The following is a 27,809-nucleotide window of genomic DNA, read 5'->3' as shown; positions in this document are numbered from 1 at the left end:
GGGATTTTGGGAAGAACAGAGAATTCCTGCTTCTAGAGTTGGGATTTTGGGAAGAACAGAGAGTTCCTGCTCCAGGGTTGGGATTTTGGGAAGAACAGAGAATTCCTGCTGGGTTTCCAGGCAGCTCCAGCCCTGCAGTCCCAGGTCCCCATCCCGGGCAGCTCTGTGGGTTTGGGTCCCTTGCTGTCCCCTCGCTGTCCCCTCGCTGTCCCCTCCCAGGCCAGGACCCTCCGCTCCCTCCCCCAGCAGCCAAGGGGGATCTGATCCAGGGCATCAATTCCATTTGTGGGAATTTGAGGGGTTTTTCCATGTTTGGTTCCCCTCCCCTGCTGTGCCTGAGGCAGGGACAGGCCCTGAGTGGGGCTGTGGGGATGTCCCCAAGCTGTGGCAGGGCCTTGTCCCCCCCTGTCACCTCCAGGGTGTCTGAGGAGCCTCCCAGTGCGGAATTCCTCGGTTTTCTGTGGGGTTTGCAGGGCAGGAAGGGCCGGAGCAGAGCTGGGGTGGCCGTGGGGGGATTAAACTGAATTTCCCAGGGCTGGCACTGAGCTGGGTGGCTCCAGCTGCCTCTGGGGGCTGTGACACCGAGGTGGTGGCGGTGGCAGCTCTGCTGTGATGGCCAGCAAGGGACTGGGGGACCTGGGGGTGCCTGGCTGGGGCCTGTGGTTTTTGGGGCCAGTGGTTTTTGGGGCCATGTGAAGCAGACTGTGATGGTTTGATGTGCCGGAGTCCAATGGCTTTAAGAGAGAAGCGTTGGACACCCTGATTGAGTTAAAAAAGGGAATTTTTGGGAGGAAGAGCCCTTTCCAGGTCTGCCCCCGGCTCTGGGCAGGGTTTTTGGGAGCAGCGCTGGATTTCCGTCCTCATCCTGACCCCACATTGAGTTAAAAATGGATTTTTTGGGAGGAAGAGACTGCTCCGGGTCTGCCCCCAGCTCCGGGCAGGGTTTTTAGGAACAACGCTGGATTTCCATCCTCATCCCGACCCCATGGAGCCGCAGTGGGCGCTCCGGAGCTGCGGGAGAGCCCTGAAAGGGTTAAGGGGTGCCGGAGCCGCAGGGATCCCACCCCGAGCCGGGATCCCGCGGCGCTGATTGAGCTCCGGGCCCATCAAAGGCTGCGCTGGGCCCCAGCCCCGGCGCTGCTGCGCGCTCTTTGTGCGCACGGCGGGGATGTCCATGAGGATGTCCATGAGGATGTCCATGAGGATGTCCATGAGGATGTCGATGTCCGTGCGGATCTGGATGTGGCTGTGGCTCCTCCGCAGCCCGGCCTGGGCCCTGCTCAGCCCCGCTCTGCCCTCGCAGCCGCTCTCCCAGGACCGTTCCCCGCTGCGCTCGCTGGGGCTCAGCGCCAGGCCCAGCCCCCGGAGCCCCGCGCCGGTGCCGCCGCTGCTCTGGAGCATCTTCCACAGGCGGAGCGCCCGGCCCCGGCCGCAGGCAGCGCCCGAGCCCTGCACGGTGGAGGAGCTCAACGTGCCCGGGAACATCGTGCGAGTGCTCGCCGACCAAGGTACAGCCGCGGCCGCGTTCGGGCTGCCCCGGGCTCCGCTCCCTCCTCCCTGCCCCGTGTCCCGCGGCCGGAGCCGGATTCCAGGAGAAATCCCTGCGGGATGGAGCCCTGTGGATGCTGCCGGTGATGGTGATGGGGTTGGAACCCCGGCACGGGGGTGAGGGGGGCAGCTGTGCCTGGCTCTGTCCTGGAGCCCCCTGAATCCCTCCCGAGGGCTTTGATCCCAGGTCTGATCCCGAGATTGATCCCGGATCTGATCCCAGGGATGGGATGCTCGACCCCCAGGCTGTGTCCCCCCTCCTCATTGTCCCAGCGCCTCTGGCTGACCCCGGGGCACATCTGGCTGCTCTGAGCCGTTCGCAGTCCCCTGGGGACTGTTTGATCGGTGTCCCCGAGGGCTCAAGGCATCCCAGAGCTCTTTTCTTTCGTGGCTCCAGTTTGGCTCGGGCTGGCTAAACCAGGCTAAACCCAAATTCGCTGCTGTTCGTCCTCTTTTCCCCGATCCTGCTCAGCCCCAGCCCAGCCCTGGAGCTGATCCTGCTCATCCCGAGGATTCCCCCAACCCCTCCTGGAGCCGATTCCACCCAGCCCCGGGGTTCCCCCATCCCATCCCATCCCGGGGCCGATCCTGCCCAGGCCCAGGGTTCCCCCATCCCAGCCCATCCCGGAGCCGATCCTGCTCACTCTGAGGGTTCCCCCATCCCATCCCGGAGCCGGTCCCGCCCATCCCCGCGTCCAGCCGCCCCCACCGCCGTTTCTCCTTCCTCGCCAGGCCGCCTCCTGCCCGCGGGGCAGCCCCAGCCCCGGCTGTGCCTGCGGCGGCTCCAGCTCTTCAACCTCTCGGCGCTGGAGGAGGGCGAGCGCCCGACGCTGGCGCAGCTGGAGCTGCGCTTCCAGCACAGCTCGTACCACGGCCCGAGCCCGGGGCGGGTGCTGGAGCTGCGGCTGTCGCGGGGGTCCCCGCGGGGTTCGCCGCAGCCCGGCCGGGCCCCGCTGCTGGAGCGCTCGCTGGTGCAGCTGCGCCGATCGCTGCAGTTCGGGCTGGGCGCGGCGCTGCGGGGCCGGGCCGGGCCGGGCCGGGATCACCTGGCGCTGGTGCTGGAGCTGTCGGTGAGCGGCGGCCCCGGCGGCCCGCGGAGCCCCTGCGGCAGCTCCGCCGCCTTCGCGGGCGCCTCGCTGCTGCTGGTGACGCTGGGCCCGCAGTGCCGCGCCGCCCGCGGCCGGAGGAGCGCCCCGGGCCCCGCCGTGTCCCCCAGCCCCCTGTGCAAGCCCCGCCGGCTCTACATCAGCTTCAGCGACGTGGGCTGGGAGAACTGGATCATCGCCCCGCAGGGCTACCTGGCCAACTACTGCGGCGGGGAGTGCCCGTTCCCGCTGGCGGCCGAGCTCAACAGCACCAACCACGCCGTGCTGCAGACCATGGTGCACTCGCTGGACCCGCGGGGCACGCCCCAGCCCTGCTGCGTGCCCGTGCGCCTCTCCCCCATCTCCATCCTCTACTACGACAACAGCGACAACGTGGTGCTGCGCCACTACGAGGACATGGTGGTGGACGAGTGCGGCTGCAGGTAGCGGGGAGCGAGCGGGAACGATGGACGAACGGGGGAAATTCCTTTGTACTCCCGCTGGGAAATCCTCGCTGCGCTCGGGGGCTGTGCCGGGGTCGGGCTGGCGCTAAGGGCGGTGCTGGATTAGGATTAGTTGGGATGGGGGTGTGGGGTTATGACCAAGCTCGGTGCTGGGTCCCTTCTCCTCAGGGGATGCTGGCACCGGGCTGTGAATCCCAAATTTCCCCCTTTGGTTGTGCCAGGCACCCCCAGGGCTGCAGGTTTTTGGGGTTTTGGCTGTGAATCCCAAATTTCCCCCTTTGTTCGTGCCAGGCACCCCCAGGGCTGCAGGTTTTTGGGGTTTTGGTTGTGAATCCCAAATTTCCCCCTTTGTTCGTGCCAGGCACCCCCAGGGCTGCAGGTTTTTGGGGTTTTGGGCTGAACTCTGCAGATTTCTCAGGGCATAAATGATTTTTCTGGGTGAATCGGGGTTGCCTGGGGTGTGGTCCGGCTGCAGGGACAGGGATGGGGTGAGCAAATCCCTTCCCAGGGGAGGCAGAGCCGGGCAGGAGCTTTCTCTGTGCTGTGGGAGCTGCTCTCAGAGCGTGGCTGGTGATGGGCTGGTTTGGGAACAGGGCTTGTACTGGGTAGCCAAATGCAGCGGAGGTTTTGCCTAAAAATGAAGGTTTTCCCTAAAAATATGGAGACTTTACCTAAAAAAATGAGATTTTACCCAAGAAATCCGCTGGGATTTCAGTGGCTCTCTCCCCTCACAGCCTGCCTGGGTCAGTATTAATTTACCTCATTAGCAAATCCATGAGCCCGGGCTGTCCCCAGTGTCCCCAGGTGGCAGCCGAGCCTCAGGCAAGGGCAGGGCACACAGCTCTGCACATTTTTTGCTGTTCCGGGTTGTTTTTGGTGCATTTGTTGGGTTTTGCGCCGCGTGGCAGCCCCAGCCCCTCTGTGGTGTCCCCGAGGGGCACCAGGGACCCCAATTTGGGCCATTCCCATCCCTGAGCTTTGAAGTGGAAACCACCAGAGCGAGGATTTTGGGATTTTGGGGCAATGGAATCCCAGTTAGACTTGAATTTTTTCTCTTTATTTTGAACTGTGAAGCCGTAGTGCAGCTTTGGGGTTTTTCTTTTGCTGCTTTCTCCTTGAGCTCTGATGGTTTTCCCACCTCCTCCCCCAGGGGAAGCACTGAGGGTTTAACCACTGGGGGGGCCTTGGGATGGGTTTTTTGTTATTTTGACACCCAAAATGTGGAGCCTTGGGATGGGTTTTTTTTTTGTTGTTTTCACACCCAAAATGTGGAGCCTTGGGATGGGGTTTTTTTTTGTTTTCACACCCAAAATGTGGAGCCTTGGGATGGGTTTTTTGTTATTTTGACACCCAAAATGTGGAGCCTTGAGATGGGTTTTTTTTTGTTTTCACACCCAAATGTGGAGCCTTGGGATGGGCTTTTTTTGTTGTTGTTTTCACACCCAAACCGTGGAGCTGAAGAGCCAGCCTGGAGCAGCTTGAGCTGAATTCCCATTCCCAATCCTGCTGTTTCCCACCCTGCCCCGCTCTGCTCCATTTCAGTGTTTTAAGGGCTTAACTCCAGCCAGCAGGAGCCATTCAATTCTGAGTTTAGATGGGCAGAAGAAGAAAACCTCGCAGTGTTGCCGGGTTTGTGCCACCCTGGGGGCAGCGAGAGCCCCTTGGAGCCCCCAGCCCCAGGCTGGCAGGGCAAAGCCATTCCTGTGTTTGCTGCGGGGCAGGGGGAGCGCCCCCCACGCCCTGGGGCTGGAGGAGATGGGGGCCCTTCCCAGTATTCCCAGTATTCCCAGTTCTCCCAGTCGAGTCGCTCACCCCCTCTGCTATGCACACCCCCCCACTTTTGTACTAGTCTTGTGTTTAAAAGAAGTAATAAACTTGAAGTTTATACAATCAGACTAAAGCTTTAATGAACGTTGCATGGTTTCCTCATTGAAACTTAGGGGCCACCTTGAATGCAAGAGCTGTTTATTCTTTTTTTGTTTTTTTTTTGTTTTTTTAATTGATGACAAACAGGTTTTAAAACAAAACTGAGACAAAAAAAATTAATTAATTAAAAAAAAAAAAAAGAAAATAGTTTTAACACCGTGCTAGCACTGATGTCTGGATTTGGAAAACTCAAAAAGAGTTTGAACTGCTACAAAGGAAAAAACCAGCACGAAGCAGAGGCAAGCATTCCCAGCAGTGAAATAAAGGGTGAGGGCAGAGGAGGGGGCTACAATACTCATGGAAAGCTTTGCACAGAGGGGTTCAGCTTAAACCTACCCGAAAATCTACGCCACTACGCTGCCTACCAAGGAAAAAAAAATTAAAAAGCCCTTCGGCAATGTTAATAAATAAAACAAGTCCATCTCACGAGGAAGGAAGGTGGCCTGTGTCTCCATTCTTTCACTGCTTTAGAATCTAAACTCTGGAGGCTTTGGATGAGAAAAGAATGGGTTTGTGAGTTGAGATTTTTGTGGTTTTTGCAGTTTCTGCAGCTCCCCCCCGGGCTGGGGGTGCTCCACACCAGGGCTGCTCTGGGGCAAGTCCAGCAAACCCAGGGCAGGATCTGCAGGAAGGACAGCAATGGAAGGGTCTCCCCTCCCCGGGTACAAAAGGGGCTCTGAGCTGTTTGTTTAAGTACATTCAGATGAGAGGTATTTGAGTTTCCCCCCCCAAAAAAGGACTAGAAACACTTGGAGCCCTTTGAGTGTAAAGCTTAACTCAGGCTGAGAACAGCCAGGCTCTGATCAATCTCTGCTGCTGCTGCTGCCCAGCTGGGAGGTAGAGGCTCCTCTGACTCAGGATCTGCTAAGAACGGGGCTGGAGGAATCACTTCTCTCTGTGCTGCTCCTAGAAAAGGTCCTGACAGAAATGAAAAGCTCCCAAGTGTTCCCTGTGAGTGTTTCCCACACCTCAGAGCGTGGATGGCTTCTCCTCCCAGCCCTGCTCCCAGCTGGGCTCACGGCTCTGCTGCACAAAGCAAAGCCTCAACAAACTCCCTTCCCCTGAAGATTCGCTCCAACTCCTCCCTCTGTCCTCTCCTGCCTCCGCACCCCAAAGCCTGACCCATTCTCCCAAACTAAACCCAGCTCTGTCTCTCAGAGGCCACCACCTTCCACCACCTGCCTGCTTTGTCCGTTTGTCCGTCCTGCTCCTGCAATGGCGTGGAGCCTTCCCTTCCATCCAAAATAATCCCCAATTTCCACCGGTCCTCCCCAGGGCTGTGGGGACCAAAGCAGGCCTGGCTGCACCTTCCCTCCAGGGCCGAAGGGCACAGGAACCCGTCCCCTTTCAAGCATAAAGTTCATCTTACAGAAAGGCTGTTTTTCACAGAGTAGAGTCCAGACAGTTGCCAATTAAAGCATACAGAAAACACTTTGAAACCCTCCTGCTCGAGCACGCAGGCTCCTCTCACTCTAAACCTATCCCATGTAGGAAGAAGAGGCTGATTGCTGCAACTTGAAATCACACTGAAAGTTCTCAAGGATGGTGCTCTAATTTTTGTTTGAAACATATTTTTTTTCTTTTTTTTTTTTTTAAGTTTTTTTTTGTAATATAAGCTTCTCAGAACAAGGATCTAAATCTCCCAGGTCCACCACTAAGAATTCAGAGACAAAACTTCTTAAAAAATTCAGTGCTCTTTTTGAAAGAATCTCTTTAAAACCACCTCGTTCAGAATGTGGGCGACACGATGACAACAAATTTCAGAGCCAGTGTTGGACAACAAAACCTGCACCTCAGAGTTGAGCAGCAGCTGATTTCTGCTTGGCTGGCTCTCACCCAGGCAGGGACTTTCTCTCTCCTTTTTTTCCCCCCCCTTTCTCTCAGATACTCTGCTTCTAAAATGTAAACAGTTCCTGCTAAAATGTTTTCAGTACCCTCGCAAAACGAGCCCAACTCTGAGATGAGGGTTTTCCTCTCCCCATCTGCTCTGAAAGGTTAATAATGCCCTGCTCGCCAAGAGAAGTATGGAATGAAGTGAAACCTGCTTTGTTAAGGCCCTTCTCCGGAGCTGGGGGGACTCAGCTGAGCACTCTGCTGGGTGAGTTCCTTCCTCAGGGCTCTCTCTCCTCTCTCAGGCTCCGTGGCTCAGTGAGCTCCAGCAGTGGCTCTCTCCTCTCTCGCGCGCTCCTCTCTCTTCTCTCTCTCCTCTCCGTTGGTTGGTTTCTTTCTCCTGTTGCTCTCACACAGTGGTGCTTCAGTTTTAGCAGTGGAAAACAGGTATCCATTTTATTTTATTTTTTTTATTACCCAGAATAAAATGCTGATGAACTAAGCTCCACACAAGCTTAGCTCTTCTTCCTCAACCTGGGGGCACAAGGAGAGCTCAGTTAGGGGAGCCCCGCTCACCCAGCCAGGCTTAAACCAGGGAGGGGACAGCTTAAACCAGAGGAGGGACAGCTTAAACCAGGAGGAGGGGATAGTTAAATAAGGGAGGGGAGAGTTAAAATCAAGGAGGGGACAGTATAAGTCAGAAAAGGGAACTTCTCAGAGTTTAAATCAGGGCGAGGGGACAGTTTGGCTCAGGGGAGGGGCACAGGGGTGCTTACACTCTAATACTGTGACAGTCCCGTCACTCCACCATGTTGATAAGCTCGTTCTCCCTGGTAAGTTGAGTCCTGTGACAGCGCCACGTCAATCTGGGATTTAAACTCATCACCAAGGTAACTGTCCTGCAAGGGGAGAGGTGAGGGAAGCCTCAGCATCAGTGTCCAGCTCAAGTGCAAGGCAGAACCAGGTTAACCATAAAGCTGAGAGCATTTGGGTGTTTTAAATCTGCTTTTTTTTTGGTGCAGAATTTCCTTAAATTGAGGGGTTTCTGAGCTGTTTGTCAGCTGAGGCAACATTTCCCTTCCATGCCCTCATCAGCGCAGTGCAAACGCTGCAGCTGAGTCACTGAGAGCAGTTTCAGTTTCGTTTCCCTCAGCAGGGAGGAGGTGCAGGCACGGATCACCCCCACAAACCCCAGGCAAAGCTCCTGATATCCCAAACTCCACTCACCTGGGATAATTCCGGCTGGGAGAGCCCAGGCTGGCTCATCTGAGAGGGCTGGCTCATGGAGATGTAGCCCTGGGTCAGGGGGCCCTGCGAGAAGGGCTGGGACACCACGTCCTGGCTGGCCTGGCTGTTGGGCAGGTTGGACTGGCTGGCGCCAGGGATCCCAAAGCGATTTTTCTGCCGCCCGCCACGGCCCGTCTTCCCCTTGGGAGCCCCACGGCCTGCAAGAGACCCCCAGGAGCAGTGAGAGCCTGAGAGGCACAGCCTGACCCCCCCGGTGCCCCAGGCTGGTGTGCCCTCACCTGCAGCGGGGCCGTTGGCCTGGCCGAAGTAGCCCGGGGGCGGCATGGGGGGCATGACGAGGTTGAAGGGGATGGGAATGTTCATGGCAGTGACGTGGCTGGGGCCAGCACTGATCATCCCAATCTGGTCGTGGGTCTGGAAGTACATGTTGGATGGACGCCCTGGGGAGAGAGAGCACAGCAGGGGCTGCAGGGATTGCTCCAGGAGCAATCCCCAAGCTCCCCCTGCCAGAGGCAGCAGCGTCTCGGCCTCGCTGCTGATTCCACACCAGGACATTCCATAAATCCACCTAACACAGGCTCATCCACAGCTCCTCCTCCTCACAGCACCACCTGAGATCCCTGAAATGCTGCTCACTCTCCTTTTCCCCTCAGTTTGCACCTGCTCTGCAATTGTCAGGCTGATTCTATTTACAGAGAGTCAAATCCAGGCTCAAGACTTTCAGCTCTCAAATTCATCCCAAACATTGTCAGTTGTTAAATTAAATCTCAAACATTTCAGCCCTCAAATTCATCCTAAGCATTTTCAGTCCTTAAATTCATCCTGAGCATTTTCAGTCCTTAAATTTGTTCCATTTTCAGCCCTCAAACTCATCCCAAAGATTTCAGGCTCAAATTCATCCCAAACGTTTTCAGCCTCAAATTCATCCCAGACACTTCAGTCTCCAATTTACCCCAAATACTTCAGCCTCAACTTCATCCCAAACATTTTTAGTCTTTAAATTCAATCCATTTTCAGCCCTTAAACTCATCCCAAACATTTTCAGCCCTCAAATTTGTCCCAAACATTTTCAGCCTTCAAATTCCATCACTTCCAGTTCTCAAATTCCATTTCTGTAGTTTGAAGTTCAAACCTTTACAAATTCAAAATCTGCACAAGTTTAAAAGCTCTTAAGAAGTTTCAAAGTTTGAAGTGTGTAAGATGTGACCCCTCAGGGGCTGGTTAGGGGGAAAATAAACCTTTAAAAAGTGAGTTTTGGGGATTTCCTTTACCTTGGCTGCTGCGGTCGTAGACAGAGCCGGGGATGATGGCCTCGCGTGCATCATACATGGCAGTGGTCATGAAACGGGCACCCTGCAGGGATTTTGGCAATTAGCATCCATCCTCATTCTTTCCCCACTAGAAAACCTTGCACTGCAACCTCAGTGGAAGCTATTTTGGGTAAAAATCCATAAAACTCCCCAGATAGCACAAATGTTGTGGAAATTAATTCTAACACATAGAAAACCTTTAATTATTATTTCAGCCACATCCTGAACACCCAAAGTAAGATTTTCCAGCAGCCTGTCCCAAGCTGTGAGACATTTGATGAGTTTTCAGTCTATTCTGAGGCCCTGGCAATTCCCTTGCTCCATTCACTGTCCTGTGGGGGCTGCCAAGCTCCCCCAGTAGTAATTTGTATAAAACTTGCAGCTTGAGGGTTAAAAGTGAGTTTTCCCTTTCTACACAAACCAGTTCCTTCATTTCATTTCATTCACCTCAAGATGTACCCCCAATAAAATCCTGCAATTAAAGAGAAATGATGAAGCTTGCTCAGCCCGGGGACAGCAGCAGCTGCTTCCCCTGCAGTCACGCTGCACCAAAAGGCAGCAAAAATGGAAACCCGTGGGGGTGTGAGGCTGTGTGGGTGCCTCATCCCGCCCATTCAGGATTAATTAAGGCGTCAGGGCTAATTGGCTGCTGTCAGGAGCAGGGTCACTCACAGGGTTGATGGTGTTGACGAGCTTGCGGGGTTTGCTGAACTGCATCAGGCTCTCCCTCAGGTTGTTCAGGGGCCCCTCCACCAGCACCTTCTGCTCCTTGTAGTAATTCAGGAGGTGATTCCAGAGGGGCTGCTTGGACAGGGCCTTGGGGTTCCCCACAATGATCACCCCGTACCTGTGCACACAGAGGAACCACGATTCACTGGGGGATTTGTTACAAGGATGTTGAACAGAGCAGCCCCTGGGTTCTCCTCTCTGGGAGCTGCAGGAGGAGCCTGGTGCAGCTGGAACTGCTCACAGCAGCCATTCCAGATGTGGCTCAACACCTGGGAGGAGGCTGCAGTTCCTGCAGCAGCACAGAGTTCCTCCTTCAGGCTCACTCTGTGTCCCACCAAACCCCCAGGGCTGGATCTGGGGCTTGGGAACAGCAGGGAAGCCAAGCAGCACCATGCTGGGCTCCACCTCAGCCTCTCTGCAATCAGAAGCATCAAAAAAACCCAAATGGGCACAAAATGGTTGTGGAAGTGATAAAGCAGCAGATGAAAGGAAGGGATCTGTGCTGGAAATGGGAAGGACTTCCCCAATGTACTGATGCCAGATGGTGGCAGGGGCTGAGATGAGAGATAAAAATGGCACAGAGTGGTTTGGGTTGGAGGGACCTTAAAGCTCCTCCAGTGCCACCCCTGCCATGGCAGGGACCCCTTCCAGCTGCTCCAGCCGGGCCTTGGGCACTGCCAGGGATCCAGGGGCAGCCAGAGCTGCTCTGGGAACTGCACCCCAAGCCCTCGCCACCCTCAGAGGGAAGAATTCCTTCCCCAGTCCCCCCAAGGAAGGCACTCCCATGTCCTGTCCCTGCACCCTCCATGCCCGGTTTGCCCCACCTGGCTCTGGTCAGGGCCACGTTCAGCCTCCGGGGGTCGTTGAGGAAGCCGATGCCCTGGTGCTCGTTGGCCCTCACGCAGGACAGGATGATGAAATCCTTCTCCCTGCCCTGGAAGGCATCCACACTGGCAATTTCCACTTCCTGCAACACAGGAAAACACCTCAGGCACGGAAGCAAAACAGCTCTGCCACCAGCAGGCACTGCCAAAGGGCCTGGCCAGCACTGAGCCTTCCATCAGCTGAGAAAAATGTTGATTTTGGAGGGAGGAGTGATTTGGTAATTCCTCTGGGCACTGAGCAGCTGCCCCAGAGGGGAACAGGGACTCTCAGTTCAGGAGAAATTCCTTTCATGTTCAGCTTTATGGTCCTCCTGTTTCCCAAAACTGTGCAAAGCAGCTCTTTGCTTGAGGATGTTGCCAAAAAGCTCTGACTGTTCCAAAATGTTGGAGGATGAAACATCCAAATTAGCTCTGAGAAACCTCAGTGAGAGGGACACATCATTCCTGGCACAGGGAAAAATATTTCCACCAAGTTTCCCTGCAGTGAAAACACTGCTCAAGTTCTCAATCTTGCAAAACAAGATCATATTGAACACAAAATTGTCCTGTTTGTAGCAGCTCATTTTTCTGTTTGGTGGAGGAGTTCCACTGCTGGCAGGATGTGTTCCCAAGCACATAAATCGTGTGGCCAGCAGGATTTATGTGCTTGGTTTCCTGCACGTCCCTTGGCACCGAGGGCTGATGAAGGCACAAGGTTTTCCACAGTGACCTCTCCCTTCTGTGTCTCACAGCATTTGTTACAGCCTCTTTCCACAGAGATTTCAGCAGGCCTTCCTCCTTCCCCTGTTCCCATGGGTACCTCCTAACTCCTCTCCTTGATTTTAACCAAAACCAACTCAAAAACTCGATCAATATTAACCAAAACCAACTCAAAACCTCAAAAAATTGATCGATATTAACCAAAAGCAACTCAAAAATCAATCAGTATTAACCAAAACCAACTCAGAAATCCCAAAGGCTGAGCCTGAAGATGGAATAAAAATGAAAACCATTGAGGATTTCCTTTTGGGCTGTGTGCAGCAGTACCTGGTAGAGCTTGGTGTGCAGGGAGCCACTGAACTGCATGTACTGCACCAGGTAGGAGCGCTGGCCCTCGTAGGGGGTGATGATGCCGATCTGGTCGGGCTTGGCCCCAGCCTTGAGCAGCTTGGTGGTGATCTTCTCCACGTTGGCAGCCTCGGTCCTGCAGGGGCACAGCAGGACAAGGAGGGTCAGGCCAGCAGGGCTCAGGTTTTAGCAAGTTAATGGGGTTTAAAAGGCTCCCATGTGAGGGTGCTTCAATGGAAAGATCAATTCTGCTCAAGCACTGCAATTAATTCAGCTCCAGCTCCTCACTCTGGACATGCACAGAGGAATTTGGGCCAAAACCAACATCCCAAAGGCCTCAGAACCACACAGACTTCACCTCCCCCTCCTCAGCACTGCACAACAAACAGCAAAACCTCCTCAACTCCAAATGGGATTTCTTGCTGCAGTTAAATGTACACAAGGAACTTTTACAATCAGCATCATTCCAAACATCCCCCAGATCCTTCAGCTGCTTTATCTTAAAGCTTTAAATATAGAATGTTTTGAATGTCAATGCCCCCTATCAGCCAGGCATTGTGCTGTTTGTTTGTGCACAATCTGCTCCACTGTATCCAGTCTTGCACATGCAGCTCAGGAAACAGACTGAGATTAAAAATATCTCACTGATATTTTGTTCACAACTTGGGCTGGTTTTCCTGCCAGCCACGTGAACAACCATGACCCAAGAGGAGCAGATTTTACATTTATTTGTTGAAATAGAAGGTTGAATATGCAGAAAAAAGGGATAGGATAAAAAAAAAATGCATTTCCATCCCTTTTGAAGTAAATCTGAGATTCAGGATTCTGCTTGAGGAGTTACAGGAATTCAAAATGTGACTTGATCAGCAATTCCTGCTGGCCCAAATTCACCCACATCAGGCACTTGATCATGGCCTGCTCCTTCTCTACCCAGTGAGGTGAGGTGGTGCCTTTTCCTCCTGGTTTGCTGTGAGAGGAGCCCAGGGAAAAGCAGCTGGGGCTGCAAGCCCTGAGGGAGGCTTTTATTACACCACAAGTGAGGACTGATCCATGAGGAGCCACCAGCCCTGCCCTGCACGAGGCCAGGGCAGACTCCAGAGCTCACCTGTTCAGGTAAGAGGTGCCTGAGCTGGCAATCTCCTCCTGGCCCTGGGTCACGTAGAAGAACATGGGCTTGTCAGGCTGGGGCCACTGGAAATCAAAGCCTTTCTTCACCCTGTCAGCTGAGGAGCACAGCAACAGGAGCAGAACAAATCAGCAACACCACTCGTCAATTTCCATATCAAAGAGCCTCAAAATGAAGCGCGATGCAAATTTTTTATTAAAAAACCAAACCCAGATGAGAGAATGCCTGCTTTGATCCCTGCTCAAGATTTGCAGCTCTCCCCAAAGGCTCAGAAACCTTTAGTGTCACTCTCTTTTCAGATATCATTTTCATATAAAATAATATTCACTCTCCAGATTGTTCCAACAGCACCAACACCTTGCAGGCCATGGAAACTGAAACTAGCAGGGCTGAGCCCAAGTGAACGGGGCTGAGCCCACGTGAACAGGACTAACCCCAAATGAACAGGGCTGAGCCCAAGTGAACAGGGCTGAGCCCAAGTGAACAGGACTAACCCCAAATGAACGGGGCTGAGCCCAAATGAACGGGGCTGAGCCCAAGTGAACAGGGCTGAGCCCAAGTGAACAGGACTAACTCCAAATGAACAGGGCTGAGCCCAAATGAACAGGGCTGAGCCCAAATGAACTCAGCCAGGTTTCTGTGATGAAAAGGGAAACACTTGGCATGCCTACACTGGCAATGTGGCTGCTCAGTGCTGCTCCCTGCCGTGTCCCCACAGTCCATTCCTGCTGCCAGGCTGCCCCAGAGCCCCCTTACCTGCAGTGACGCCGTTCTGCAGCGAGCCCTCGTAGAAGATGTTGGAGGGGAAGGCGCTGAGCGCGGGGTGCATGCGGTACTGCACCTGCAGCCGGATGGGCCGGATGCCCAGCACCACCAGCCTCTCAAACAGCGACTGCGACAGCCCAGCCTTGGCCGCCTTCTTGCACATCACCACAGGGCCCAGCTGGCAGTGGTCACCCACCAGGATCAGCTGTGGGGAGGTTGGGGAGAGCTCAGTTTGGTGCCTGGAGGTTGTTTGGAATAACAGAAATATCCTACAGGAATATCCTATAAAAACGGGGCATCGTAATTTGGGATGGGAGGATCTTAAATCCCACCCCGTGCCACCCCTGGGGCACTTCCCACCATCCCTCGTGGCTCCAGCCTGGCCTTGGGCACTCCCAGGGACGAGGCAGCCACAGCCTCTCTGGGAATTCCATCCCAGCCCCTCCCTCCATCACAGAAACTATTTCCCCTAAATATAAAACCCAAACCCACTCTCTGTCAGTTTAAACCATTCCCTGACATATTAGGAATTAATCATTCCAACTTGTGATAGGCTAAAGCTCTCCCCAAAGGCTCAGAAACCTTTAGTGTCACTGTCTTCTCAGATGATCATTTTAATATAAAGACCTTGGTAACTCTCCAGATTGTTCCAACAGCATCATGACCCTCCAGGCCATGGAAACAGAAACTAGCAGGGCTGACCCTAAATGAAGAGGGCTAACACTAAATGAACAGGGCTAACCCCAAAATGAAGAGGGCTGAGCCCAAATGAAGTCAGGTAAGTTTATGTTCTAGAAAATGAAGAATGTTGTGTGCCTGCACTGGAAGGTGGCTGCTCAGTGCTGGTCCTGCTGTGTTCCCAAACCCTTTTAGGGACCCCAGGGCTCTACCTGCTTTGCCCCCAGCACCACGGGCACCATGCACTCGGGCTCGGTGGCCTGCGTGCTCTCGTCGATGAGGATGGAGCGGAACTGCATCTTGGCCAGCCGGGGGTCCCCAGCTCCCACACAGGTGCAGCAGATCACGTCGGCGTTCTGGGCAGCAGGGAGCACGGTTAGCACGGGATGGGGGCACGGGGAGGGGGGGCAGCATGGATTTGGAGGGAACAGCCCCAGGGATTTGGGGGATCAGCCCCAGGCCCTCACCATGAGCAGCTCCCGCTCCGCTGTGCGTTTCAGCGCCCGGTAACGCTTCTCATCAGCAGAGGAAAGTTCTCCAGTCTCATCCTTGAGCTGCTGCAGCTTCTGAAGCTCTGGCATGCTGAAAAAAAACCCAGCAATTTTGCTTTACAGCCCAAACAACTCTGTAGGATTGCAGTGCAAGTGATTTTTAACTAAAGTAAAATAAACCCATTAAGCAAACGCTGCAGTGACAGCACCCCTCAGCTGTGCCCAACACAAACACCAAAACCAGAGGTTTTTCCTCATTGCTCACCTGTCCATGTTCCTGATCTGGTTGTGCAGGGCCAGGAAGGACACGGGGGAGTCGATGGCCTCGCGGCTCTTGGCACACAGACGAACCACCTTGAGGCCAGTCTGGTGGATCTTCTCTGTCAGCTGATCCACAGCGATGTTGCTGGGGGCACACACCAGCACAGGCCTGCCAAAATCAGCCAACAACCTCAATAAACTGGAATTTCTTTCCACCAGACTTGCAATAAAATATAAGTAGTTACACATCAATAAATATGCAGCGGAAGGGTATTATGTGCAACGAGCCCAAGTCTCCCCAGACAGTACAATTCAATGACAAATTATTTTTGTTTTTTAATTAAGGTGATTCTTTGCATGAATCAAGCTCATGCATAAGGGCTCAGAGAGCAGCTCTCACCCATTGCCCTGCCTGGCCAGGTGATACACGATGGTGGCTGATGTCACTGTTTTCCCAGTGCCAGGGGGACCCTGGATAAGGCTCAGAGGACGCTGCAGGACGGTCTTGACAGCATAAACCTAAAAAATAAAAAAGATTTATTGTTATTTAACATTCCCAGCACAGGCTTTAAGTTGTTTAACCTCTATTTATAAATCCTTTCTGTCATCCTGGGCACAGAGAGGAGATGAGGTTACCTGAGAGTGGTTGAGATCAGGGAGTCCCTGGGCTGTGAAGCGTTTTGGCAGCTGGCATTTGATGATGACATCTTCCACCTCATGGCCCAGCAGTTTGTGGTAAATGTACCCAGACACTGAGGTCTCGTCCACTGCAAACGTTTTCAGAGCACTCTGCATCCTGAAATAAAGGAAAAGCAGGAAAATTATTCCTAAAGATCAGTGTGAAGCACCCTCAGGGGTCCTACAGCAGGTATCAGACACAAATGGCAAAGAGAACAATGGCCAACACTCATTAACAGAATTAAAATCACAGAAATTACACTCTGAGCACTCAGATTTTGCTTTTTCCCCATGTGAACATTACAAGGTATTCCCAGAAAATGTGGACAGGAACAGCAGCTTTGGTGACACAATCTGGGACAGTAATTTCAGGTGCAAGAACCTGTGACAGGAATTTAGGTGCAAGATTTGAAGTAAATTTGCAGCCATAATGAATAAAATAATAGGATCAGAGGAGATAATAGTAATAGGATCTATTACTAATAGGAAATTCTAATAATAGGATAAGAAGCCAACTCCTGGCTTACCAAACACAGACTTGGCTGAAGCCTGTGGGCTCCACAGCCAATTTTTGATATTTTAACAGTTTAAAGCAATTTCAGGAAGCTCAATTATAAACTTGTTTTTCTTCTTCTGTTTCAATTATTATTACACATAAGGTAAATTTCTCCCTTTGATGTCTTTGCAACAAACCCTTCAAAATGAGAACAAGTGGCCATTTTGCGCATTAATTCCATTTCTGAACCAGGCACCAGGTGCTCAGCACACACTGGGATCAAACCAACACAAACTTTTTGGTTGGAAAATGCTCAGTGAAGGCAAAGAACAGACGTGTACAGCGAGTGCCTGCCCAGCTGTGAGGTGCAGCCTCCATACCTGTCAAAGGAAGTGGATTTCCACACAAAATCCACCTGGAAGTTGTGGGTGACCTCCACGGGAGCTCCCACGCTGCTCCTCAGCTCGATGGCGATCTCATCACCATAATCTGTAGAACCTCGTTAAGTAGTAATTTCGAGCAAAAATTTGAATTTTATTCTCCCCAATTTTGGTGATTTTCTCCAGCAGTTCCCTCCCCCACCCACCCCAAATTTTAAATTAGCAGAAATTACTTTTGGAGATAATGAATGGCTTGTTACTGACTCCAGCTTTGGGCAGCCCTGCTGAGGCTCCCCAAGCAAAGGATACTGTCAGGAACTTTGATCACGTGCCCAATTCCTTTCCAGAGGGGGGCCAGGTCTCCCTTGTACCTCAGGCAGATCTCATCTCCCTGCATGAGGCGCATGTCTGCAAAGGAAAAGGGGAAAAAAGCTCTGAGCAACCACAAAACCCTTCCAGAGCCTCCCCGGGCCAGCCTCAGAGTGCTCTGAACTCTGCTTTTATTCAGAAGGTACAAAAACCCCTGACAAAGAGACAGCCCAGGTGTCCTCACCTGAATCAGTCTTTGGCAAAGTGAAATAAGCAATTCTCTTCTTGTTCAAGCCCAGGTCCCACCTGACTGTGATGTTATCTTGGGTCTGAGGGTAAAGAAAAGAGCAGCTTTTATTTTCCTGAAGAATTGTTTGCCAACCACCACAGTCCTGTGCTTCAGAACAGTGCAGAAATGACAAAACTTTCTGTTCCAATGTCACCAAAATCTGTGTTCATTCCTGTGCTGAGTTCACAGCACCTGCAGAGGTGAATTCTGTTCTGAGAGCTAATGATGAGAAACAAAGTCCTGCTCACCAGCTGTGGAATTCTCTCCCTCTTCAAACACCCAGGAAATGTTTCCAGGAGCTCTCAGAACTCCCACTGCCCTGCCAGGGCCCTGCAGCTTCTGAGGGGAACAAACAGCTGCACTTCTGGGACACAAGGTGGTGTTTGGGAAGGAAAACTTGAGCACAGAAAAGGTGACAAGTTCCCAAGTGTTTTAAGCTCCTACAACCCCTCATTGTGAGGGTTTTCCTCTCCTCTCCCTGCTCTCACAGCACCATCACTGCTGATATCCCCGTGCTGCTACACCACAGCAATTCCAACATTTATTTATTTATTGCACTCAGGGTTTTGTGCTGTGATTCCATGTTTGACCCCAGCACTGTCAGGGTCCCTCAAAAGGCAAATCTCACATATTTTACCTGAGATTCCTTGAGTTTCTTGTCATAATCTGCCTCAAGCTTGACCAGAGGACCAAATATATTTTGGTATTGATAAGCATCTTCATATCTAAGCAGGACATGCTGGGGTTCCTCATCAACACCAGGTTTTTCCAAGTCCTCGAGGGTTGCAGATGGATTTTCCTGGAAATAAAAGCAGAGATGTTTTGTTTCACACTGTGAAGTATGAAAATTGACAGCAGGACTGGTAAAATTGTGTTTTACTGATACTGGGAGTGATATCAAGGTGGAACCACCCTTGAAGCTACACCAGGGCATTACAAATCGTATTAAACCCAGTTTAAATTTTAAAGGATGCACAAAAAACCTCTCAAAAACCCCATAACTGAATGAGCAACAATTCCCTGCACCACTTAAAGCAGAACTATTTGGAAGTCTTGATATGAATAAGGAAAGTTGGTTTTCAGCTTGGTGAAGCTTTCAACAATTCCCTGAACACTCTGAGTGCTGTGGCACTGCAGGATTTAAACCTTGGGGGACTTCTGCCTTCCAGAGCTCCTAGAACTCTTGTCCTCCCTTGGAAACCCCAGAAGTGGTGAAGCCAACCCCTCAAAGGCCAGGCTGTACCTTCCAGAGCTCCTCCAGCTTGTTGATCTGCTGGGCCGTGATCTGGCGGGCGCGGAGCTGCTCCTGCTCCGAGGGGATCTTCACCAGCCACGAGAGGAAGCAGCGGTCCTGGATCAGGGGCTGCCACTGGGAGCTGTCCCAGTTGATGTCCTTCAAGCTGCTCTGGCTGGCACAGGGCTGCCTGCAGGACCAAGCACAGCCAGCAGTTGTGACTTCACACCAGTCTGCTGTGGAGGGTGAAAGCTGGGCTGGTGTGCCCCTGAAACTGCTCAAAAACCAGGGAAAACCCAAGCAAAACAACCCCAGGCTGCTGGGAAAATCCATTTCTCAGTTCTTCTTTCAGTATTGTGAGAAGTGTTGCTTGGGTGTTTCCAGGACTGACAAAGCATTTGAAATATTAAATGTGACACCTTTGGAGGTGGTTATACTCCATGAGGACTGTGCACACACAGACCAGAAAAAGAGCTTATTTCCCAAACAGAACTTCCTCCACAGAAATACAATTTCTACCAGCAACCACACAGTGACAGCACCCAATTAAAACACTCACAATTACAAATTTTTAGTTATGACTTCGCCTGTCAGAACAATTTCTGATTTACTGTGGCCTCAAGTGACTCTGTGAGCTGAGAGAAAAACACCCTAAGTGAGAGTCACTGTTCCATGCTCCAGAGTCACTTCCTGAATGGAGCTGTGCCTCTTCCAAAGCTCAAAACAGAGGGAAAAACACCTTCCTTCCATTAAGGAATGCAGAATTTAGGAAAAAAATACTTTTCTACAGCACTAAGATGTTTGCCCAACACAACAGAACTCCCTTTGCATTATCCACCTGCGCCCCTGAACTCTGTGCGACCACTTGAAGGGAAAAGGGCGGCAAACCAGAATATAAAATATATTTTGGGCCAAAATGCAAGCAAGGGCTGCTGTTTATAAAGGCAGCAGAGGCCTGTCTGACCTGCAGAGCAGAACCACCACGGAGTCAGCCTTGGCTGGGATGAAGCCCAGCAGGAAGACGTTGCGGCAGCCGCAGTTGTAGCACTCCAGGACCGTCTCTCCCAGGGGCCCGTCCTTGTGCAGCGTCACCTCCTTGCACTTGGCTCTCACCAGGTGGTTCACAATGTGGCTGCAGGCAAACAGCACGGGTTACAGCTCAGATTACAGCACTTTCACACCAGAAACACCTCTGCTAGCAATTAGTAACACACTGATAAATCTATTTATTGTGGCACGCATTGGGAGGATGTGGCTCCTTCCATCCATCCATGCAGGGAACATTGCTCAGTGCATGGATGCTCTGACAGTGAAAAGATGAGGAAATGGGTACAGAGTTGACTTTTCTGTTTCATGGTTCCATCCCTTACCTGCCAGAGGTGTTCCCACGGCCGTTGCAGAACCATTTCTTGCTGGTGTTGCAGTAAACCACACAGGCAGGGTCGTGGATCCCACAGTAGCTGCAATTGCAAAGGGAAAGGCAGTGAGTGAGTGGTTATTGCTGAGAGGAAAATCCAAATCCAAGCTCTAGATGGATTTACAGGGCACAGAAATAAGGGGAATGGAAACTGGGGAACACCAGTGCTGGGAGAAGCACCAAACAGCAGCCAAATTCCTGTTGTGAGTCACAAATATTTTAATATTTAATTAATAATTTAATATTAAATATTCTCAATATTTAATATTCCCATCACTGGGCTGGCTGAGCCTGGGATTTATCCCCCAGAGAGCTCTGAGCTGGCCAGAAGTGGACGTGGCAGCTCCAAATCTGTTCAGGAGCCCCAGGAGCAGCACAGTTTTGGGGAGCTGTTCCCAACTCTGTTCAGGAGTCCCAGGAGCACACAGGGAGCTGTTCCCAAACCTGTTCAGGAGCAGCACAGTTCTGGGAGCTGCTCCCAAGCCTGTTCAGGAGCAGCACAGTTCAGGGAGCTGCTCCCCATCCCCTGTCCCTCTGGCAGCCCCACCTGCAGGCGTGCACAGGCAGGTCCTTGGTGTAGTAGGTGTCCTCCTCATCCTCCTCGAAGTTGAGCTCTGCCAGGAGCTGGCTGGTCTTGGCCACGTTCTCATCCACAGCTCCATTCTGCAGGATCCCATCAGGGCCATTCACCTGGATTGGGGTGCACACCCAAATGAACCCCAAATCTGGTGTGGCCCTGAAAACCCCCCACAGAAAACACTGCCAAGAGCACTAAATGCACACCATTACACAGGGATCCCCATTACCAGCATCTGCTCCTGTTTTCCAGGATTATTTCACTCCAGCTGATAAACTGGCATACAGTTTCCAGGAGGAGATTGCCTTCCTGCAGATTGTATTTTTCCATACAATCCCACAGTCAATACCTGCTCCATCACCTCCTGTTTCACAGGATTATTTGAACTCCAACTGATAAGCAGGAAAACGGGGAGATTGCTTTTCTGCAGTTGCATTTTTCCACAGCCTTACATAACAAAATTCCATTTCACCAATTCCAGCAGCTGTTTTCTCACCCTTCTTTTTATCCCAGGGATCTACCTGGGAACAGGAATTTCCCCCACCTATTCCTGTACCCACCATGGGCTGCCAGAATCACAGAATTCTGCAACATTTGATGCTGTCTCAGCAACTTTCCACCCCCACCTTTCTCCTAACCAAACTCACTCCATTTTTGGGCACTTTTAGCACCAGGAGGTGTGGATGTCACACTGGGATTTTGGCAGGGCCACTGCAGCTGCTGCCCCTTGGTGTCCTGGTTTAATTTCTCCAGCCCTGAGAGGCTTTAGCACCTCAATACTGAGTTGGGAAAGACCCCAACATTTGGTTTATTCTCTGCCTTCTTTAGCCAAGATCCCAGCAAAAGCTGAACAGGAATAAGTTTACCTTAATCCATGTTAATTTTGAGTGGGAAATGTGGGAAAGGGGCCACCAAAGTGACTGGGATATGCACAGCACAGCTGAAGGGAGGGCTGGGGTCATTTCCGTATCAAAGGGATAATTAATACCCCCAATGTTTGTAAAGTTAAGATTGATTTATAAATTCTAACCAGCCAAATAGGACAAAAATCACTCAAGGCCTTTGTCTCTGGATACAATATTTGAACAACTTGGATTTAATGCAATTTCCCTGGGACGTGCAACTTAATTCTGACAGAAAGCTGAGAACACAAAACCTTTTGTAAAAGGCATAAAAAAATAAATTTAAAAGTTGCCCTCTTCAAGCTGTAATGAAGCCAACTCAGCTTATTCCTCATTTAGAGAGATCCACATTAAAAATTTAACAGCCAATTGCAAGAGTTAAAGTCCAAAGCCAACTTCCCACTTGCCCTGAGCCATCAGGGCCTGCCCTCAAAGCCACCAGCCCTGCAAATGAAATGAGGAGCATTTAAATAAAATAAATAAATAAATGGGCTGCCTTTTATTGGTGTTATCTCCAAGCTCTGCCTTTTAATAGGAACAATCAGCCCAAAGGAACTGAAAGTGCAAAAGGGAAGATGGAAAAAGGAATCAAACCCCACAACCCCATGAGTGGGGTGAGGGCAAATGCCACCAGCTCGGTGTGGAACAGACTCTGCACAGGTGTCAGCACATAAATGCACACTTCAAATCTCCATTTCTTCCAATCTCCACCTCAAATCTCCATTTCCAACTGATAGAGCCATTCCAGAGGAGATAAACAAGGCCAGATCTGGCCCAGGTGGGATTCAAAGCCTGGAGTTGATCTGAGCTCCTTCCCAGCACTCCCAGGCATTCCTATTTTAAGATTGGTTGATTTTAATACATTTTTGTGTGCTCATACAAAACTGTCTTTGTGTTTTTAAAAAAGCAGCAAGGTTTGGGTTCCGTTTGGGGTTTTCTGAGGCAGAAAAGGCAGCAGTGCCAAGGGCAGGAGGCAGCAGTGATGTCACCTGGGCTGTGCAGAGCAGCCCCAGCCCTTGGCAGGCCGTGCACGAGGAAGTGATTGCTGCACACCCTGGTGTGATGCCAGCCCTGCACTGAACCTGGCACGGGCAGTGCTGGTGCCAGGGGGCACTGCTCTGCTCCACAGAGTGTTGGCTGCAGCTCCTGGCACGGCCAGTTTGGCAGCTCCGGGCTCAACACTGAGGTGCCACAGAGCTGCTCCCAAAAACTGCTGGGGCTGCTCCTGTGCTGGCCCCAAAACCTTCCTGGGACACAAACCAGGCCAGGACAGAGCCGAGGGACAGACACCAGCGGGGACAGGGAGCTGGGGCTGCTCCAACCCTGGGAGTGTCCCTGGAGGGGGTCTGGAGCAGCCTGGCACAGTGGAAGGTGTTTCTGTCTCTGGGACTTTGAGGATTTAGGTTTTCCACCCCAAATCAGGCCGGGATTGTGGGATCCTGCTGCCTGTGGGTCCCCAGGTGGGCACACCTGCTGCTCCTCACCCAGCTCTGCTTTCAGGTGCTGCATCCAAGCTGCAACCAGAGGTGCACCTGAACTCCAGCAGGGTTAGTGCTAGCACAGCCCCACAGCGAGGCTTGGGCACCACCCTGCTGCCGGGTTCTCCCCAGAGCCCAGGGAGCCCCCAAAGCCCCATTCTGGGCCGGCTGGCAAAGGCAGCTCTGCTGTTTGTGCTTGCCCTGTCCCAGCGAGGGCCGTTCCCTTTCCCTTTCCCAGGAGGAAGCTGGGAAAGCCTCGCCCCGGGAGGGAGCGGCGCCTCCAGATGGGACCTGAGCAACGAGCACGGGTCTGGCCCGCACAAACCAGCCTTTGTTAGGGCTGCAGACGGAACCCGGCCTGCCCGGGAGCGAGCGCACCCACCCCGAGGGGCAACTGCAGAGAGCCGGGGGGCTTTGGGGTGCGGAGGGACCCTAAAGCCCGGCCGGGGGCACCCCAATGACCCCGGGGTGCTGCTGGGACATTGTGGGAATCCAGGGATGGTTTGGGGTGGGAATGGACCCTACGGCACCCACCGTGATCCCGGGGTGCTGCTGGGACACTGCAGGGTCCCGGGATGGTTTGGGGTTCCAGGGCACCTTCCCTAATCCCGGGGTGCTCCTTGGGCACTGCAGGGATCCCGGGATGGTTTGGGGTGGGAATGGACCCTAAAACCCAGCCAGGGGCACCTTCCCTAATCCCGGGGTGCTGCTGGGACACTGCAGGGGATCCCAGGATGGTTTGGGGTTCCAGGGGCACCTTCCCTGACCCCGGGGTGCTCCTTGGGCACTGCAGGGATCCAGGGGCAGCTACAGCTGCTCTGAGGGGATGTGGTGGCACAATAACTGAAAATCCTGCTCTGAGGATTTTAAATTCCTCCTAAAACACTTCAGAAAATCAATTCTTATGTTTGTTTATTTCCATTGTTTCCTAGAATAGAGTATCCTATAGAAAATGTTTGTGCTCTACTCCTACTTTTCGCTATCGACCATTAATCAATTGTAACGCTATTAAACTACTAATTAAATATATCGGGGAAACACATTCTTTTAAATTAAATACATCAAATTTTCCTACAACATGAGGTGCCCTGCATTGCTCAACTCATCTTTTTAAAAAGACCGCAGAAACAGAAGAGCAGAAGTTTCCACCCCCAATATTCCTCAGCTCCAAATAAATTTTTTATTTAATTAGCTTTAATTATAATCACAGGGCTAATATTTCATTATGCAAATCCAGATCAATTGGAGAAGTCATTATTTGAGATGCCAAAAAGAATGACAAACTTCAATTATCTGGTGAGGGCAGCAAAAATTTTGCCCAGAACCTTTTAAAACCCCAGATGTTGTGATTTTATCAGCCCTGAGCCCTTGAGAGGGGCAGGTCTGAGCAGATCCCGGGCTTTGTTTTACTTCACTCCACCTCTCAGAGTCCCTCCCCAAAAATGACATTTCTGACATCAAAATGAGCTCCAGGACGACCACAAAAGTTTGCAGAAACTCAAAACCACCCTGATTTTTTTAAAAAATCAACATAAAATCCCTTTCTTTTAGCCAGGAGACAAAACCAGTACTGAAGGTGCTCTCCAGAGCTTTTATTTTTTTTTTTTTACTTTGACTTCAAAGGTTTTCAAACATGTTTAGACAAAAAAAAAGGGCCAATTAATAATCCTCTTGTCTGGACTTTCAGCTTATGAGGCTGATTTTGGGGTGGTTTTTCTTCTCCTTGGCCACAAATTCCCTACTGGGAGCTCTGGAGTGATCACAACCCATTAAAGGTTTAAAATTACATGTGATTAAAATTCCCTTTTAATGTACAGTCACAGAGATTTTACTGCTGGTAGAAAACAATTCTGATCTCAGTGGCCAAACTGGATCAATTCTACCAAATCTAAAAGCTGCAAATGAACAGAAAACAACCCAAAACTCTGAGCTCTGCCTGAGAGCAGACCTGAGCACATCCCAGCTGTCACCGAGAACTTTCAGGCATAAAAATTGATTTAATTTGTGCTGGGATAGCCCCCAGGACAGGGGAAATCCTCCCTGGGCGCTGCCCTGCACACCCGTGGAGCTGCTGTGCTCCCCTCAGACCCAGCTGGGGCTGCTTTTGCAAATAACAGCACAAAAAGCAGGTCCAGGATGGCTGGTTTGGGGATAAAAACTCACCCCGAGCTCTCAGCTCCTGTCTGAACTCATCCCTCAACTCGTGGGTGATGCACAGGCATTTCATGGTTAATAATGGGATTCCTGTGAGGAACCTGAGTATTCCATGATCTTCAAACCGGACAAAAGTGTGGCTTTTTTAAAAATACGGGAGAGTTCTTTGGTGTTTTTGTTGTTTACTACGGGCACACTGAGATTGTTATCTCCATTTCCAGCACTTCTTGGGAGCTGTAATCCTAATTCCTCCCCTGCCTACGAGCCGTGAATTGCTAAATAAATACAATTTCATTTTCTTTTAGGTACCAGCCATCAGTTGTAATAATAAAAAACCCCAAAACTAAAAGCTGTTTTTGAGCCAAGAGGAAGCAGAGCTCAGAACTTGTCTCGGGCCTGGCCCTGCCACACAACCCCCAAACAAACCAGCCCAACAACCGTGCGGCAAAGAAAGTGGAAACTGAAATAAAAAACCAACATTCACGGTAACAACAAGAAGAAATTAACGCGAATTTTAGAGAGGGGAAGTAAAAAACCGAATTTCCTCAGCGCCCAACTTCCGATGAGCAAACACCCCCAAACCCCGCGTTTGTTTTAAGGAGAAAGGACCCGAACTGACACCCGGCCCCGGTGGTTTTTCCTCCCCCTGTCGCAACCACACAACTATCGCGACTGGGCCAGCCGGCCCGAGTTTCCTCCCCGAACAACCCGCTCGGGTTCCGCCTCTGGGCCCCTCCACACGCGGCTCTCGCTGCCCGGCGGGCCCGAGCGCCCAACCCCGCCCGCCCCTTCCGGACCCCGCTCCGCCGCCCCCGGCCGGGCCCTCACCTGCGCTTCCAGCGGGCCCGGAGCTCCCTGCCCCGCGCCCGGGGGCCCCTGGCCCTGGGCCGGCCCTGCCTGGCCGGGCCCGGGCGGGGTCTGGGTCTGGCTGGGGAGGGTGAAGTCGGTGAACTCGAACTCGGAGCCCTGCGTGTCGGCGCCGAGCAGCTCGGCCTCCTCGGTGTCCAGGAAGGTGAGGGTCTGCGAGCTGGGGCCGTACGCCTCCACGCTCATGGCGGCGGCGTTTCCTCAGGCCGGGAGCCTTCGTTTCCCACCCCCCCCCAGCCCGGGCCTCCCCCTCAGCGAGCCCGGGCGGCCGCGCTACGCGAGCGGCGGGATCCGCCGCGCGCACCAGGCCGCGCGCCCCCCCCACACACAAAAACGAACCCGCCGCCGCCGCCGCCGCGCTCGGGCCGCTCCGCCGGGCGGCTCCGGAGCCAACGGGCGGGAGAAGGGAGAGGAGCGGGGCCGCGTCCGTGTGTCCGGCCCGGTCCGAGCGTCCGTCCGGCCGCGGCCGCCGCGCGCCAGGCCCGTGAGCGGTGACGCGGAGCGCGCGCGGGGGACGCGCCGACGGCAGCGCGCGCGCGCGGGAGGGGACGGGGGGTGCAGGGGGGGGTGACGCACACGTAGCACGTACGGGGGGGGGGGGGGCACGGCGTGGCCGCCAGGGGGCGCGCTGCCCTCATGGGGGCGGGGCTTGGCTCTGAGTGATGGGTGCGGCGGCCAATGGGTTGTTGAGATGGGGAGGGAGCGGGAGTGCGCGCCCCGCCCGCCCAGCGCACGCGGAAGGAAGGGGCGGGGTTTGGTTCTGAGTGATGCATGTGGCGGCCAATGGGCCATCGAGATAAGGTGAAAGAGGGGGCTGGGGCGTGTCCAGAGCCGCCTGGAGGAGGGCTGCCCTCCCACACACACACGGGGAGGGGCGGGTTTGAGGCTGAGTGACAGGCGTAGCAGCCAATGAGAGCGAGAGGGCGGGAGTGCGCGCTCCACCCACTATCGCCCACGTTGTCGGGCGGGGTTTATCTCTGAGTGACTGCCCTGGTAGCCAATGGGTGCTTGAGATTACGTGTGGGCTGTTCCTGGTTCTGAGTGACGGCTGTGGCAGCCAATGAGACACCGAGATGAGGGGCGGGGGCTGTGGGGGCTGAGGTGTGGAGAGGTCACTCTGAGGGGATGCGGTCCTGGACAGGTCACTCTGAGGTAGCACAGGACACTCCTGAGGGGCCGAGGTCCTGGACAGGTCACTCTGAGGGGATGCAGTCCTGGACAGGTCACTCTGAGGTAGCACAGGACACTCCTGAGGGGCCGAGGTCCTGGACAGGTCACTCTGAGGGGATGTGGTGGCACTGGACACTCCTGAGGGGAAGGGCTGAGGTGTTGACCCCGTGGTGACCATGGGGTCACTGTGCCCACCATGATCTGCCAGCTCGGCCTGTTCCCTTGGAACTGACCCCCTGTTGGGGTTAAGTGGGAGTTGAGGATGGGGAATTTGAGGAATTCCTGCTCCAGCTGTAATTCCTGTCACACCTGCAATAGCCCTGAGTGAAAGCTGAGCTGATCTGGGCCTGCTGGACTGGGGATTCTCTGAGGTCAGTGACGGGACCACCACATTTCTACCTTTAAATACAAAAAACTTTGGATTTACCCTAATTCTGTTCGATCAGCACACAATAAATCCCTTTTA

The 27,809-nt window shown here is 52.8% G+C and overlaps 2 protein-coding genes across 3 annotated transcripts; one reads left to right on the top strand and one right to left on the bottom strand.

The window, feature by feature from the left end:
- Positions 1 to 24: 24 nt before the first annotated feature.
- On the top strand, positions 25 to 5,168 carry GDF1 (growth differentiation factor 1). Its single transcript, XM_058040975.1, has 2 exons — positions 25 to 1,508; positions 2,281 to 5,168. The coding sequence occupies exons 1-2, from the start codon at positions 1,169 to 1,171 to the stop codon at positions 3,078 to 3,080; spliced, it is 1,140 nt and encodes a 379-aa protein (XP_057896958.1). The 5' UTR covers positions 25 to 1,168; the 3' UTR covers positions 3,081 to 5,168.
- Positions 4,973 to 26,420, bottom strand: UPF1 (UPF1 RNA helicase and ATPase). 2 transcript variants are annotated; one of them, XM_058040973.1, is made up of 24 exons: positions 26,135 to 26,420; positions 20,743 to 20,885; positions 20,149 to 20,238; positions 19,743 to 19,910; positions 18,788 to 18,968; positions 18,182 to 18,343; positions 17,500 to 17,584; positions 17,256 to 17,354; positions 16,947 to 17,064; positions 16,029 to 16,188; positions 15,793 to 15,911; positions 15,397 to 15,561; positions 15,108 to 15,222; positions 14,853 to 14,996; positions 13,954 to 14,167; positions 13,177 to 13,294; positions 12,051 to 12,207; positions 10,965 to 11,107; positions 10,084 to 10,258; positions 9,373 to 9,454; positions 8,380 to 8,541; positions 8,081 to 8,298; positions 7,630 to 7,752; positions 4,973 to 7,387 (listed from the first exon to the last, which is right to left on the bottom strand). In XM_058040973.1, exons 1-23 carry the CDS (start codon positions 26,357 to 26,359, stop codon positions 7,633 to 7,635), a joined length of 3,363 nt encoding a protein of 1,120 aa, XP_057896956.1. In that variant the 5' UTR covers positions 26,360 to 26,420; the 3' UTR covers positions 4,973 to 7,387; positions 7,630 to 7,632. The 2 variants fall into 2 exon arrangements, with proteins under 2 accessions (XP_057896956.1, XP_057896957.1); XM_058040974.1 differs by having other exon boundaries at positions 16,947 to 17,055.
- Positions 26,421 to 27,809: the final 1,389 nt, after the last annotated feature.

The sequence above is a fragment of the Melospiza georgiana genome, chromosome 26, assembly GCF_028018845.1.
Source record: "Melospiza georgiana isolate bMelGeo1 chromosome 26, bMelGeo1.pri, whole genome shotgun sequence".
NCBI lineage: Eukaryota > Metazoa > Chordata > Aves > Passeriformes > Passerellidae > Melospiza > Melospiza georgiana.
Note: the sequence above shows the minus strand (reverse complement) of the source record. Positions and strands in the feature narration are given on the sequence as shown.